Here is a 16,022-nt window from a genome sequence, read left to right as displayed (position 1 = left end):
GGGGGGGGGGACTGGTTAAGAACAGGGAAATCATTACTCCTTGGCTGCCTGAAATGCATTTCCCCAAAAGGTCTGGAGGGTCACAAATGTCTTAAACAAAAGTAGTGCCTTTTGAGAGAAAGATATGAACAAATATTTTGTACAACACACTCATTTTTAAGTACAAAATGTTCTTCTAATTTACCATTATGTTATAAATTGCCATAGTTATAAACATGTGTGAGAACTTGGGATGCTCACCCACATCATGTGAGTAGCTATATAAGGGAAATCTTAACGCAGTCTTCTGGCTGCCACATTGGAAATAGCTTCTCGGTGATGACAAGAAACACCTAAGTGGCATGAACAAGGCCAAGAGAATGAACTCAGAGTGAAGGAATGTTCTGAAGCCCGATGAAAGAAACAACAAAAGAGAGAAAATGACCAAAACAAACAAGTCAAAAAGGAGATCAGCATCTCATCCGGTTTTCTTAATGTGTTAGCAGTGTGAGCTGTTGACCCAAGTGGGTCAGGAGTAAACAATGAAAACAAATGACTTCAGTCTCCACCTTGATATTCTTACAGCATTCATGTCTATTGCCGTCTGTAAAAGCATGCATCTGCAGATCACGTGCAAGCTTAAACACTCACAGAAAGTCTAATGGGATGGAACAAACTGGGCAACTGTCCAATGGCAAACTCAGTTTCACCTCCACTGACATTCAGGCTTTAAGTAATTTGCAGGGAGTCACTCATGCATTCACCGTGGAGTGAGTTTCTCTTTCCTTACAACATCAGCAGCGAGGAATTCCAAGGCCAATATGTTGAAAGGTCACAGCCGTTAGTGTCTTCCAACCAAATAAATCTGGAGTTTTTGGCAGCAATACAGAAGAGTCTCACAACCTGCTACATACAGACAACTGACAGGGCCACTGTCATTGTTGTACTCTGTATTACTGACGAGTTAAGGCCATGATATAATGTGGCAGTTTGGGAAAGTTATGCTCTTTATATGCACTGTGCTTGATTCCTCCAAGACCTTCTGCCACAGTGGGCTGAGTTAGCAGTGGCAACAGTCACATTTACCATCCACAACGCGTTTTCATTTTTTCATTCCTGAAGGCAAAGACCTGGATGTTCCTAACTCACTATTACTCTGGTTTATAAAAGCCTGATTACAGAGCTCCAGAAAACCAGTGCTGTGAATATATAGACCAACAGCAAACAGCAACCCCTAAACTGAAACTTGTTCACCAGTACAAGTAGCAACAGTATTTACAGTTCATTCATGGTTAAAGATTTGTATTTTTCATTTATTTTTAGTTACTGATTCAATGAGCCATTGTATGATACTAGTATGAGTTATTTACTGAAATAATGGTCAGGGAAAGGAGGTTCTGTGGTTTTCTCCATTCAAAAAAAAAAAAAAAAAATTGAAAAAAACAGGTTACACAACATGAAGCTGTTACAGCACTTAATGGCAACAGAGGCCGTAAACACACAGTGCTTTCTGTCATTCTGCTGACTCAGGGTTCAATCTGCCAGAATGAGAGCGGCTGTCATCCTGACCATCAGCTATGGGGCATAATTCACTTAATCAGCCCCACTGAGAAAACACATGTGAAACAGCACACAGTGCAATTAGTGAACCTCGGTGAGGAAAGTGTCCAGGACTATGCTGCGTACAAAGGAGCAAACTTGTCTGCAGACACACAGTACACGTGAGGCAACGCAACCATGTGCATTTACACTCCTGACACACACAAACACGAGCAAATACACTGTAGGTGAAAGGTCAACAAGGTAGTGCTCTGTAATGATCTTGGTATGAGCAGCTATCACTCATAATGAAGTACACACTTACTGTATGTTGTCTCCCCTGGGAATAAGCAACAAAATTACATACAAAAACAATGTGCAGTATTTAATTGTTAACACTCTTCCTTTGTCAATTGCTAAATGCCCTTTGTTTTATTCCCATTTTAACTATTACCTTTATTTACTTAATTCTTCATTGTTAACTTTTTAGTCCTTTATTTAGTTTTTTTACTTCCCTCTTTGATCCGATTCCCAAATTAAATTTGCTCAAATTGGCCCTCTGTGCTCAGACACAAGGGGTGAAATCATCCTAAAAGATTTTCCCCAAACAGGAAATTACACACTTGTGAAAGATTGATTCCTGCTTTTTACCAAGTTCATATGTGTTGCCTGTTTAAAACGGGACAGCGTAGTGGAGAGGAAGCGGTTAGGCCTGCTGATGGGATAATAATCTCCATTTATTTCAAATAAAGTCTTGTTATTTCTGGTGTCAGTGACATAATCATGTCCTCACTGTGGAAGTGAAATAAGCACCAGCACTGAAGCAGACTTATGTTCTTTTAACAAACAAAGCCCCAAAAGTCAAAGCAGCGTGTTATTTTACAAGATTTTTATCACAGCATCAAATTCCGACATGTTTTTTACGCCGTATTTATTTTGCTCCATTCATTTCCCCCTCAAGCAAGAATAAGGTCTGAGAAGACTGAGAAAGTCATTTTAGGAACAATTACTACTTCTAGCATGGATAGGGAATGGTTCAAATACAGCATTTCGATTCCCTGTCAGACCTGCAGTTAGCTATATTCACAACAATCCAGACTCCATCTGCTTTGAAGTCTTCCTATTTTGCCCCTGGGCTTCTTCAATATATTTTCTTTCTGTCTCTTATTACAGTACCTCTCCCTCTACATCTCCTCTCCTGCTTTTCTTCCTCACCCTTTCCCCCTGCATCTTTCCCCCTGCCTGACTTCACCTTGCCATCTAATGACTGAGGTTTAGCCTGGAGCAACAGAGCTGACAACAAGCTTGATTTCAAACCACCACAAATTGAACTTGTGATGGAAACTTCTCACCACAACCACCAGCGGAAAGAGAAAAAGACCACCGGGCAGTTTAAAATCTGCTAGCTGCGGCCCTGCCTCTCGTTTCACTTCACTTGATGCAACTGGATGCGTCTCAGGAAGATGGGCCGCAAAACCACTGATCTCTATTAATTAAACTCATGATCACACAGAGCCCTACAAGCACACACATATAGTGAGGCCCAACTGATGCACACACCACACACAGCCATGTAATTCCTCCCAGATGAACGGCCTGATGGGGAGCATGTTCCAGAGACAGATGACAGCTCTGAACCCTCCACCAGTCATCTATCTGACTGGTAACTGGTGCCAGAGACAGAACACAGAAGAAGATAAGACCCGAGTGGAAGTCTTAATTAAGTAAGTGTGTGTGTAAATTCATGACTGTCATTTACGAGGATGTGCGGTTCTGTGGCGTGGCCCTTCATGCTAATCATCCTAGATTTCAAAGAATCAAGACGACTTTGCAGCAAATGAAAGTCTCCTGCCTGTGTATGTATATGTTTAAATGTGTAGCCTGTATACTTGTTCACATTAGTCTGAGGGTGTGTTGGAAGTATGAAGAAGAAATGCTGCTGCAGATGTAAATGATAAATGAAAATAGATAAATGAAGCCACGTTTTCTTTGTCTCCTGTCTTTCCTGTCACTATGCTATTGCCAGTAAAGAAGAAGCGGCAGTAAAGTGATTACGTAAAAACAAACAAACGAGTCAGTGGTTTCAGTCAGTTTTTCAAGTAAAAGTATAATGATGTTGAATGCAAACCCCTGAGACATGGTCCTGGACAGCTGTAACTCAACTCAGGGAATAACCGTTTTGGTTGACCAAAGATTTAAGAAAGATGCAGACTATCTGTCAACAGAGGCCATCTATGTGCTATTATCACTATGTGCTATCATAAACTACACTAATAGTCATAAACAGGCAGTAATGATATGGAACTGAAAGGTGATTTCAACTTGTAACCGTGTGCTTTTCGAAGCTCCATTTACATCTGGTACGGAGAACGGCGTGGTCAGAGGCAACGATCACAGTGAACTCAAAGATGTCTTATCTTAATGACCCACATAAACACTGTCACATGTTAGGATCCAAAACCTTTAGTCTAGTTACCACCACAATCTCTATATGACCGAGTGTGATGTGCGGACTTGTAAACTTCCACAAAGGAAAACATAAAAAGAGAGAGTTGAATGTAATCTCTCTGTGTGGTTGGGTTGGATTTTCTGTCTGAATTCGAGCCACAGGAGAAAAATGGAGACAATATGAAAGGAGGAAGAGGGCGAAAGTAAGCGGATGATTTATTACTCAAAACAAGACGGAGTCCTATCTGGCAAGAACAGTAACTATCATCGTCTACTCCACTGCATTCATGAAGACGATGTTCAACCTCCATCACACATACATTTTATCTGCATGTAACGAGAGAGAAGCTGAGATGTTGGGACATGAAATGTATGCATTATCTGTCCAGGTACTATCTATAAAGAAAAAATAAATGTATACAGAGTATGAATTCAAAGTAGATGTCTTGGGTATAGAGTGTCATATGCTGGGCAGACTGTAAAGCTTTGATGCAAATTTGTGATTTTGGGCTGTAGAAAAAAAAAAACTGGCTTAGTGACTTTCTATCTAGAAACAAACAACCTAAATCTGGTTTGTATTAAGATTATCCCGCATAGTCCGGACTTTTTAGCAACCGCCATTTTGGTGCCTTATGCCAGTTATTTCAAAGAAGAACTCTCGCAAGTAACATTGACCCAGACGTATAAAAGCAAAACACACAATCCATGTTGGGTTGGGGATCAAAAGAATGTGTCTGAGGATGAACATGATGTCCATATACTTCAGATGAGTTCTGCTCTGTTTTATGAAGAATATTTTTCAGAGCTGTGTTGTCATTTCTCTGCGCAGCACCCTATGAATATTGATTGATAGTGGGGTTTCTAGGTCAAGCTTCCCTAACCCCTTCATCAACTTCACCTGTGGGAAACGTAAAACACAAACGCAAACATATCATGGTCATAACTCCTGCTGACACCTTCGCATAACAACATCTTACAAAACCAAACCGCTTACAAAACTGACCCGACCCCTGATAGGCTGTGCTGTGCCGCATCCTCTTTACCTGTAATGCATAACAGCAAAGTGGTAAGACAAATACGTATTTCACTGCCTTGACAACATGTGAAGGGTGGAAGGGAGGGATAGAGAAGAGGATGAAAGGACAAAGCTGTGGCTTAGAGAGGCACCAGGTAGTATTGTCTCTGTTAAGACTCTAAATGCCTCTCACTGAAAGGGCAAAAACTGGCACAGGCAGCAAACATACTGCTGTCATTGAACTTTCTACATATGGTCTCCATTGTAGAAATAAAGGCCCAAACCCTGAGACTTGGATAGGCCTGATCATATGATTCACTCAAAGAAATTTTTACTTTTGAATTAAATGTGGCCTTTTAATTGCATAAATTGCATTAATTTACTCAAGTTAAGTAGAGGGTTTGAAAATAAATGACAACAACCTCAATATTACAACCGCAAGACTGCATAGTTCATGACCACGTATTTTATGACTGATGGTGTAATCCCAGACTGCTCAAAAGTGACTGGGTGGTGTTTTCGGTTCAGTATGCCTCTTTTGTTTTACTGAGGAAATTCTAATTGTGCGTGCTGAAGCAGACGGAGAAACCTCAGATGCAGCAGATCGGCACTGTCGACCACACACAGATGCACACTCAGATGTCTGAGGCAGTGATTTTCAACTTCAAGCTCCAGTGTGCCACAGCACACAGGAGCTCGCTCAGATCTGCTCAGGTATGTTGTGAACATGAGGAATTCAAGTTAAAATTGGTTATGTCTATGGGAAAGTAGATTATTTTAGCCTTTTGAGGTCTACAGACAGTTGACCATGAGCTCAGCTTGAGTTTGTCATCGGTTTGACACAGGATAACAGGTTCATCAAAATAAGTTTAGGTTTCACACTGAACTGAATGAACACAGTTCAAAATGTGTTCACTATTTTGTAATGTTCAGTGTTTTGCACCACATTAATGCACTGCTCAGCACTTTTTCTAAATGTCTGCTTATTTAATGATTTATTATTTCATTCATTATTTTTTTCTCATTTTACATTAATGTTTTTAATATTTTTAATTTTAGATGAATGCTTTTAACATTTTTTTTGTGTTCATTTTATGTCTTTTCTTTTCATGTGAAGCACTTGGTCATTTCTTTGTTGTAAAGCACCATGTGCTACATATCTTGTATGAAAGGTGCTATACAAATAAAGCTTATTATTATCATCATAGCAAATGTTGGGCAATACCGTTCTAAGGTGGTCTTCACGATACACGACTTCCCCCCCAACACATACCCCCCAGAGGCAGGGGGCAGAGGACACTGGCCCTCAGCCTTGCAGCCAGTAATTCAGTTTCCCTCAACACTTGTCTGGTTCAGATACATTTGCCACAGTTAAAAACCATACAGGCCTTCATGTCAGTTAAATCCTTAGATGGTTGTTGTTGCATGTCAACATCTATCCCCTGCTTCTATCTCATCTTTCTATCTTTCTTCTGGTATAAACATATGAACATGTCACCAGTTGTTCAGGAAATGTTTCAGCACTACACACCAGGTTTCTCTGGGGGCAGAGGGGTGAAGAGGCAGGGATGTGGGGAGAGGGAAAAATGAGAAGCACAGCACAACAAATGGCGCACAGGTACAATGTTTCTTGCATATCTACAGAGCGCATCTTGACACTTGGCTCACTACCAACCAGCCGAACAGTCAACGTTGAATAATCTATCTTTCTGACAGATCAAAAGAAATATTAAAACTGTTCAACTGCACCAAAAAAAGGTCTTCGTCCACTGTGACCCATGAGCTTGTCTATTTTTGTAAACAAGCAGGCGTCAGTGCATCCTGCTTACTTATGCAAACCTGTGGTCCTGCAATAATTAGATCATTAACATTTTACAAGAATGTAAAGTCCTGCTTGGAAAGCTCTTTTCTGTAAATTAAAGCTGAGCAGGTAGAAGTATTTTAATCAAGGCAGCAATAATTGAAAAGCTTTTGGCCACATGGAGGCAGCATAACAAGCTGTCAATCACAACACAGACATATTATCACCTTATAAAGTTGTTGTGGTAAATGGGCTAATCAATGTGCTATTTACATATCCAGCAGATATGGAACAACATTAGCATTAATTTGGAGACGTGTCTCTGGCCAAATGACATGTAAATCAAATATTTGTTCTCTTTTTTTTTAACGTCTGTTTTGGTCTCCACTTACTGCTGAGGGAAGTATCTGGCTCTTTGGCAGCTAAATACTTTACTATGTTCACCAGCTAATTGCTAACTTTGTTTTATCTATCATTTAGTGCTAGGAAGGTAGTGTACAGTGTGATTATCAAAGCGCTGGAAAAAAAAGTTGATGTGAGCAGAGAGAGTGAACCAAAGCATAACACTGCGGGCAGGAAAACCAAAAGAAAGAGTTGGAAGATGCCAAAAAGCTCTGTAATACTGACAGTAACTACAGAGTCAGGGGATAATAATTCTTTTTTGTTGGTGTTTCACAATGAGTGATTCTTTCATATTACACACGGTTATTTGATCTATTATTTACGCAAAGATATTGAATAATGCATGATCAAGTCTTCAAATCTGTATCAAATAAAAAAAAAAAAAGCAGTATGGCCACACAAACAATAGAGAGGCTAAGCCCCATCTATCCAGCCGTCCTCCTGCACAAACACACCCTGTATATGTTAAAGGATCATCCGACTCAAATAAAGATCTGCTTTGGTGAACACGGAAGAACTCAAAAATCGTGTCCTCCATCTGCTTCGATAGGAAGAAGTTTCAATGACTCAAGGCTAAATGTGACTCTAAACACACACATGTTTCAACTAAAGTGTACATGAACAGCTTGCACAGTAAAAGGCAAAAAAAAAAGCCTTGGAAGACACAGCCAACATGAGATCATGCCATACCAAACCATGGGAATGTTCAACTTTGGCACCAGATGTATGTAGACATAAATCTAATTCGCTCCTAATGAGTCCTCCAGACACCAAAAGTATGATGTAAAACAATGACTGAATGAATCTGTGCTAAAAAATCCTTTCAGAAAAATGTTTCCTTAATAATAATGTCTAGACATCAATCTGTAGGGTCTAAATTGACTATAAAAACACTGGTTTGAGGGAAGCCCTTGTTGAAGGGGCAACAGTAAAAGAGCTGAGGTTGCTGCTTATTATTATGAGTAATAAAGCAGAAAAAATGCTGACTGGCAAATACTAATATACAACATAGTGTAGGTATGTCTGCAGCTGGTATAGCTGGCAGTGAGCAGCTGGAAACTCTCCACTTGGATTCTAGGGCAATGAGTTTGAGAGAGTGATTTGGAGCCCAGGCTTTTGTGGCAATGTGTTATTCATAAGTTTATATTAAATTTCTGGATGTGTTAGGTCTGTAGTCACAACACTATTACAGAACTGGACACAACAACAAGCAAGAACAGCATTTAAAAGCTGCTCCCCACCAACAAAAGGTGGCCAGTGGCAGCTGTTATCAAAATCACCTGACTTGCCTCGGGTGCTCAGCTCTCCAAAGTAAATGGACTTGGAGTGACTGGCTGCTTATGCTTTGGACACATGGTAAGAGTTAGGGATAGGTCAGGTAAACATGTCTGCCCCTGAACAGGAAAAACACATCTTAGACACGCAGCAAAACATGCATTTGTGACACACAACGCAAGCTGAAAAAATACACCGATGATAGCAGTCAGATTCCTCTGTGAGGTGAACTGCCTTTAAAAAAACACAGCTCAGGTTCAACTTGTCACATTTTTAAGCAAATCATTATTGATTTTAAGTCAGCAAATCATAGACAGAAATTGACAGGTAGACCTTCTGTCTGAAATCGTTGCATTAGCAAATCATTTAATTGTCATGCTGCTTTTGGATTTCTGTTTCATTCAACAACCAGCTCCATACAGTGGATGGAGGTTTACTACTAAATATTTCAATTATATCCATTTAGAAATTAACATGTCCAAGGCACTGGGACTCCAATAAACCTGTCCATTTATTATCTTCCTCAGTCTGGAGAGGTTTACTGCTAAAATTGGCATCTTCCTTGTCTTTTGTTCCTTTCTCGTTATGCCTCAGATGTGAATTGTGCCATCTTTCACTACGGTAGTCTGTCCAGTGGGTAAGACATAGGTAAAGATGCTGCAACACAAACAAAACACCAGCCACTAAAGGTCAAGAGGATATTGGTGAAAGCCCAGACAGTGAGGTCAAAGAGCCCTGAAGGTCACAACCAGGGTACATGAACCCTCAGGACCTCAGGATAAGAGGTTGGAAAACAAATCCAAGGCTTTGAGGGAACTCTCAACCAAACATGGTTGAGAGTCCAAAGTAACAGAAACCTTTGATGCCTCTTGAATGGGGCATTCATTCCAAATGGATCCATGTCAGTCATTGTACCAAAGGTTCAACTACCTGTGACTTTTCTTAAACACCAACAACATCCTTTATCCATAATTAGTCTTGGAATCTGTAAAGCTGTAGAATATAAATGTGTACACAGGGAATGGGCAACGTTTAAATTGTTCCTGTAGCAGCCCTCCGGTATGTGCTGCCTTCCGAGATGAAAGGTGGATAACCCCTGACCGCTGATTACTCAAAGCTACATGGAGTTGAAACTAATGCGCTAAGAACACTTGGGGCAGTTCAGAAGGTGTGTGCACAACCCTAAAAATTAAAGGCCATTTTAATATTCCAGGGTAGGTCTATTACAACATGAAAAACACAGACACACAATGCAGTCTGCCACACTCTGCTCTCTTCCTCTAATTCTCCACAACCTCCACCTCTCTCTTTTGGCATTCCTGCCTAATAGCATCATTATTGACTCTGTCCAGCTAAACGCAGGCTCCTTGTAATCTCACACGGGCGGGGCAGTTCAGAAAAAAAAAAAAAAACTGCTGCTCTAGATAGAAGGAAACAAAGGGAAAATGGGATGGTAGAAAAGGGCACTGAACACCAACAAAGGAAGCTGTGAGATGAGCTTCTTTGATCACGCAGGGGAGATAGAAGCTCTCTCACCATCACTCCACGCCCTGCAGTTTGGTCCATCTCCTTCTAACTAAAGACAACTGGCAGGAAAAGGCCACTAGATACCAATAAAACTGAAACAAAACTCCGATATGTCAGTAACTGATTTCATTTTGAAATCTGAACAGTTTTTGATGGGAACAAGCTGATGTTCAGCAGACATCACTCAATAAGCCTGTCAGTTGGTTTATGACCTTCACAGTTTGGCTTGTACCATCCTTTACACTTTTCCTTGAACTCATCCAGCGCAGCCAGAAAGTATTAGGGTTTGTAACTGTTCTAACTCAGTAATTCAGGACACTGGGCTTTTTTAAGCTTCTATTAGAGGTTTTGACAGTAGAAATATAACAGAAAATGAGGGGGGAGAGAAGGAGAACAACAGCCACGACTCGAACCAAGGGATGTTGCAGTTCACGGTTGCAGCCTTAACACCTGAGTCACTGGGACAACCCTAATGATACAAAGACTGGAAGGTTTAAGCTCTAACTTTCAGCTGTAAGAGTGAAGGTGTTCACATCTTTATGAAACTAGGAATGTAGAATTTGTAGTCCTTTTAATAATCATTGACATAAAGATAAGACAACCAAGGAGGGGAAAGTTCTTGGGGCTCAGGCGGTAGAGCGGATCGTCCACTAAATAGAAGGTCGGTGGTTCGATCCCCGGCTCCTCTGTGCCACTCGAAGTATCCTTGGGCAAGATACTAAAGATAAATTGCCCTTGATGGCTGTTCGGTAAGTGTTTGACTGTGACTGTATGAGAGTGATGTATGAATGTGAGTGAATGGGTGAATGTGGCAAGTATTGTAAAGCGCTTTGAGTGGTCAGCAAGACTAGAAAAGCGCTACATAAGTGCAAGTCCATTTACCATTCTTGCATGTCACTTGACCTCAGTCCAAATAAGCATTCAATACAAACACGTATTGAAGATGGCTACAGGACAGGACAGGAGGAGCATCACCACAGATTACACCATGGGTCATAGAGTTCACTGACTGCAAATGCTTTGCAACCAAATATCCAATCTAATAACTTTATTTACTGTAAGTTTATGTTCAAGGACGCAGCAAAAACGCTATTTCAAAGAGAAAAACTCTGACAAATTATATTTGCCGGTGCAAACAACCTCAAATCAAAGCAGTGAGTCAGAACATACACTTCATAGTCACGGCTCCATTTCAAGGCATTGTGCTAAGTGCACAGCTAACACAACATAAACGTGTCACTGCCTTAATACCGTCTGACTGTAGTGAACGTGTGTGACTATGGCGAGTGTTTTAGGTCCCCCACTGACCCAAAGCACTGGGCTCTGACCCATCTCAACCTCAGCCAATTAAACACTCACACAAGCACATACAAGACACACACAAACACGCCCTCTCACAGCAAGGTAGTATTTACAAGGATGAGCATGTGTGTGTAAAGACGTCAGCCAAGCCTTAAAGAAGGAAATGTAGAAACCCAGTGGACAGTGAAAACACATTTTCAGACACACACACACATGCGTGCGCTCATCTTATTTAATGTCAACTCAATTTCTAAAAGCAATTTCTTCACATTTTGTAGAGCGTCTTTATTCATGGTTAATTGGAAAGCTGCACAATTTGACATTAGCTCTGGGATAAAGGGCCAGATTTCTTGGCTTGGGAATGGCAGGAGTGTTGTGAAATAAAGTTTATTTGGCTGTAAACTCTCAAATAAATGTTCCATAAGTCCAGAGAGTCTGTTTGCAACACACCTTTGATTTCTCAGCCTAAGACTGGACAGATTACTCATCATTCTCTGGACTGTAGCTGCAGAAAAGAGATGTTCATGTTCACAGCTGTTACTTGAACAGTCCAGGACGCTATTATAGAGCGGATTCTCTCATGAAGTGATAGCCATTTTCAAAAGTCACTAGGGTATGAAATGATAACACAACGGGGTAGCTGGAATTCAACCCTTCCGCGGTTTCATTGGTGTATTCTCAGACTGTAGTGCTAAGTACACAACCCCTGTGCCTCAGTAAAATGACTTGTGAAGTATCCTCTTGCTTTCTTTCTTTCTCTCCCTGCAGGATGGAGGAAAGGGGGGAGGCTTCCTGACTGATCTTCCCACACAAGCCTGACCCCAATATCCAGGCATCCTTCTGACACTCTCGCTTCAGACACACACACACACACACACACACACACACACACACACACACACACACACACACACACAGGCATGTGCACGACACAGACCGACAGAAACACAGATACACAAACACACACTCTAATGTTTACTGTGTCAGATTGCAGTGTAAATAAAAGGGAAGCTCCGGGCCTCTGATTTAAAAGGAGCCAAATCAAACAGGAGGGACTGCGTTATCGCACTGGGTCGGATGGAGAGTGGAAAAAAATGGATCCGTGTCAGAATGAAACGAAGCCTAAATTAAAGTCCTTATGATAACAAAACTGATTCTCTCCAAGGGTTTGGGATGTTGTTGGAGAAGGACAAAAAGTGAGAGAGGGAGCGACAGGGGCAGAACAACATTTGGGGAAATGTTCAGCTACTTCTGCTCGCAGTGCGCTGTGCTAATCATTCCTCTATTCCCCTGGGGGGTTTGGAGAACACATTCTGACATCCTCGTAAACATTTTAAGAAGCACATGAACGTCACTTGGTGCTAAGGGAAAAAACACAAAGACAGACAGTTTGTAAAGAGAAGTCGACACCACCGTTCTGACTCTCACTGATGCCGTTTCAGTTTACTGAACGAGGAAAACTTACTTTAGTGGAGGCAACATTTGCTATGAATCAAGCCCTGAAATAGAAGTTATAATCACAGTATTCTTTCACTACCATCACTTTGTCCAAGACACAACTCATCACGGCTCTTTTATCATCTGCTAATGATCTGAGATTTACTTTCCCCCCTGAAGCACACAATAATAAATTCATCATTTGTAACATTTGTGTGTACCGAGCATATTTCTTCCTTTAATATAATTATTATTTTAGGCACAGAGCTGGTGGATTGAATGATTGAGGAATTGTGCCTCATAAGAATTTGTGACATGCTCAAATTTAGCAGAGGAGAACAAACATCTGGAATAGGAATGTCTCTTCACCACACGGATCACCTCTAGTTATTCATCTCTTTCCCGCTCTCAGATCTCTTGGATCAGTTTGTTTCTACAGTTGCTGAATGTATTCAGGTTAAACTGAGTAGATTTTAAATGTATATATCTTGAAGCAGTCTATATAAAATGTTCTAAAGCATATTTTGGCAGGATATTACACAAATTCTATAAAACAGAGTCTTTGGCGATTGAAATAATAGGCATCATAAAATAGTTAAAGGCCACTATTAAGTACAACAAATGCTCAGATTTTCCTTCAGTTGTGTCTAATTTCTGTCACTACCTGTCTCTGTTGACATGTATAAGATCTATAGTGGTGTTGCTGCACACACACACTCTAAGCACACAGCTGCATGTCCCCTTGCTGTTGTTGTTAAATGAGCATTTTTGCAGGTGGACCCCTTACACTTCTCACCTCCAGATCAGCACACAAACCCCCCCATGACATGGCATGACAGCAGCCTTTGATGGTGTTTTTTGCAAGCAGGTAAGTGACTTCTCTTCCCTCTCAGAAAATATAAATTATAGATATCCTTAAACAATGTGTGGCCGTTCAATTGTCACTTTCAGTAAAAGCTGTGGCTGTGATGGTAAGCATGAATATTGATATGACTCATTCAAGTAACTACACAACATTGAATGTATTCTGCTCTGCAAGACTCCCACACCACTGCCCAGGAGGAGAAATTCTACATAATGTGAATTATTTGAAAATGATTATGTAAAACTGGTTTATTTTTATATGAGTGGGTATCTGCACGTCTGACCTGCAAGCCAAGGTTACTGTTAAAAAGCTCAATGATACAGTATATTGCCTAGGCATTAGTTGTCCGGAATGAGAGAGCACCCAAGGGTGATGATAATCATCAAGCTGCATTGCAAACCTAAAGCCACACAGTAACCCTGGCGGAATGCTAATGATAGTGACCGCCAGGCTGAACATCTGTGCGCTGAGACAAAATCCCCCAGAGTTCCTCCTCTGGAGGTGTGAGGAACATTAGGCTTTCAAAGGGCGGACTGTGAGCAAACTACCACATTTCTCACTTTTCTGTGTGCTTTTGTTTCCACTGCAAAGAGCAAACCCCAAATAATCACAAAAACACGTGCACACATTTTACAGTAAAGCCCAAAAAAGTGTCATGCGCAAGGAGAAAAATCAAGAAAGGCCACCACCACAGAATGAGGCTCTCACTCATTGTGTCATTTGCATTACCTGGGTCATGGAAAGGCACCAGGGCAAAGTTATAGAGAGGTCTCTTCGGTCTGCTCAGGGATGTTTCCAAAATCTTGGACGCACCCTCGATGACCTGTACCAAGTCGTCGTACATGGAGCCGGTCACATCAAAGACGAATGCCAGGGTGGATGCGCCCTCCGGGATGTCCTCCTTCGTGGCCCCAGTCTCTGCGTCTTGCCCGGCGGACAACGCCACTGACAGCGCAAGAGACAGCCACACCAATCTGGAGCCCATTTCAGACCCAAGAGTCCTCTCAGACACAGTTCTGGGGTATTTTGTTCTCGGAACCTCAAGGTGAATCTCGAGCAGACGGCAGAGACATCAGGCTCTCAAAAATGGACTGAAAAGTAGGCTACCCTGAAATTTCTACAAAGGGCACAACACCGGCCAAAACAGTGGAATAAAAGACCCCTTTGTCGGCTTTGCTGCTGTTTTCTTGCGCCTCTTTTGGTTCCTTCGGTAGTTTGCGTTGCGTATAAGTCGCAGCTTCTCACCTCTGTGTGAGCTAAACCTCTGAGGTCCTTGTCGCTGCAGCAGCGCCTGTTGTGTGTTGGATCTGCAGAGTCAGGAGCCCTTGCTCAGCTCTGTCATACAAAGACCACCTCTCAGCTGGGCAGAAAGTATCTGAGCCGCAAGATACCCCATGCAGAATAGCAGGGCTCTGATTGGATGAGATGTTTTGGGTTACTTGGAGCGACAGTGTGCGTAATTTACTTCAGTCACGTTACACGACTACGGTGTTACAAAAAGCAGCTGCGACTCTCATGTGTTTACCATTAACACATATCTACGGTCATAGACGTGTATTTTTGGATAGATTTACATTCGAGTAACGCACCTGTTGCATCTCCCGCATATATGTAGGGAAACTATGAGGATGTCAATCGATTAAATGCAAATTGGGCTATTAGAGGGGTAATTCATGTAGAACTACTGTGTACCCTGATATTCAGACACTGGGGAACAAAAGGTCTCAGAGAGCTGAATTTAGGTACAAGAGAAGCTGATTTAAGACGAGGATTATCAAGAAGCAGCTCTTCAGTGGTTTTGTGTTCTGCAGTGCCACCCAACGGTTGTAGTCTGATTCACACTTAATTGCCTACCAGTTTCTGTTCAGCATGTAAATGCCAATAGGCTACAGCCTAATCATGAGTTTTAGGAATATATATCTACACCACCTTCGTTATAAAGTCTTAATAGTCTTGACATCATAAGTTTATAAAAAGGACAAAGGCCTGATCAATAACAGCCAAAAACATTAGCAAGGGATTTTAAATAAGTCAAAGTGAAGCATGGATGTAAAGAGCAATTAATCGAGGGATTCAACTTGTATATAAAAAGAGGTAAAAAACTGTTTTCAAAAGTTTAACCCAAATTCATTTGTTTTTCCAGATCTTGTACATAGCAGCAAATGTGAATAACACAAACAACACACAAGTACCAAGAGACACATGCAACAGTGTTTCTGTTTTCTATAATTTAACATCAGTCAAATAAAGTTTTAATCCTTTGAAGAGCTTATTTTGTCCTCTGTGCTCAGGAACATGAAAATACTTTTGTAATGTCTTGGTAAGGTAAGGTATTACACTATAAGTAAAAAGTAGATGAAAATGGAAACACTCAACTCTACTTAGACTTTTAGAGACAAGTTTTGTACTTTTTACTCCACTACCATTATCTG

General features: G+C 41.1%; 1 protein-coding gene across 1 annotated transcript in view; it reads right to left on the bottom strand.

The window, feature by feature from the left end:
* hmcn1 (hemicentin 1) overlaps positions 1–14,860 on the bottom strand; it is an 85,300-nt gene extending 70,440 nt beyond the window's left edge. The window contains exon 1 of the mRNA XM_023394544.2: positions 14,320–14,860. Within this exon, the coding sequence (XP_023250312.1) occupies positions 14,320–14,575 (256 nt within the window). The 5' untranslated portion in view covers positions 14,576–14,860. The remainder of the gene's footprint in view (positions 1–14,319) is intronic.
* Positions 14,861–16,022: the final 1,162 nt, after the last annotated feature.

This window comes from Seriola lalandi, unplaced genomic scaffold, assembly GCF_002814215.2.
Source record: "Seriola lalandi dorsalis isolate HSWRI2012SDOR001 ecotype SW California unplaced genomic scaffold, Sedor1 jcf7180002054949, whole genome shotgun sequence".
Taxonomy (NCBI): Eukaryota; Metazoa; Chordata; class Actinopteri; order Carangiformes; family Carangidae; genus Seriola; species Seriola lalandi.
Note: the sequence above shows the minus strand (reverse complement) of the source record. Positions and strands in the feature narration are given on the sequence as shown.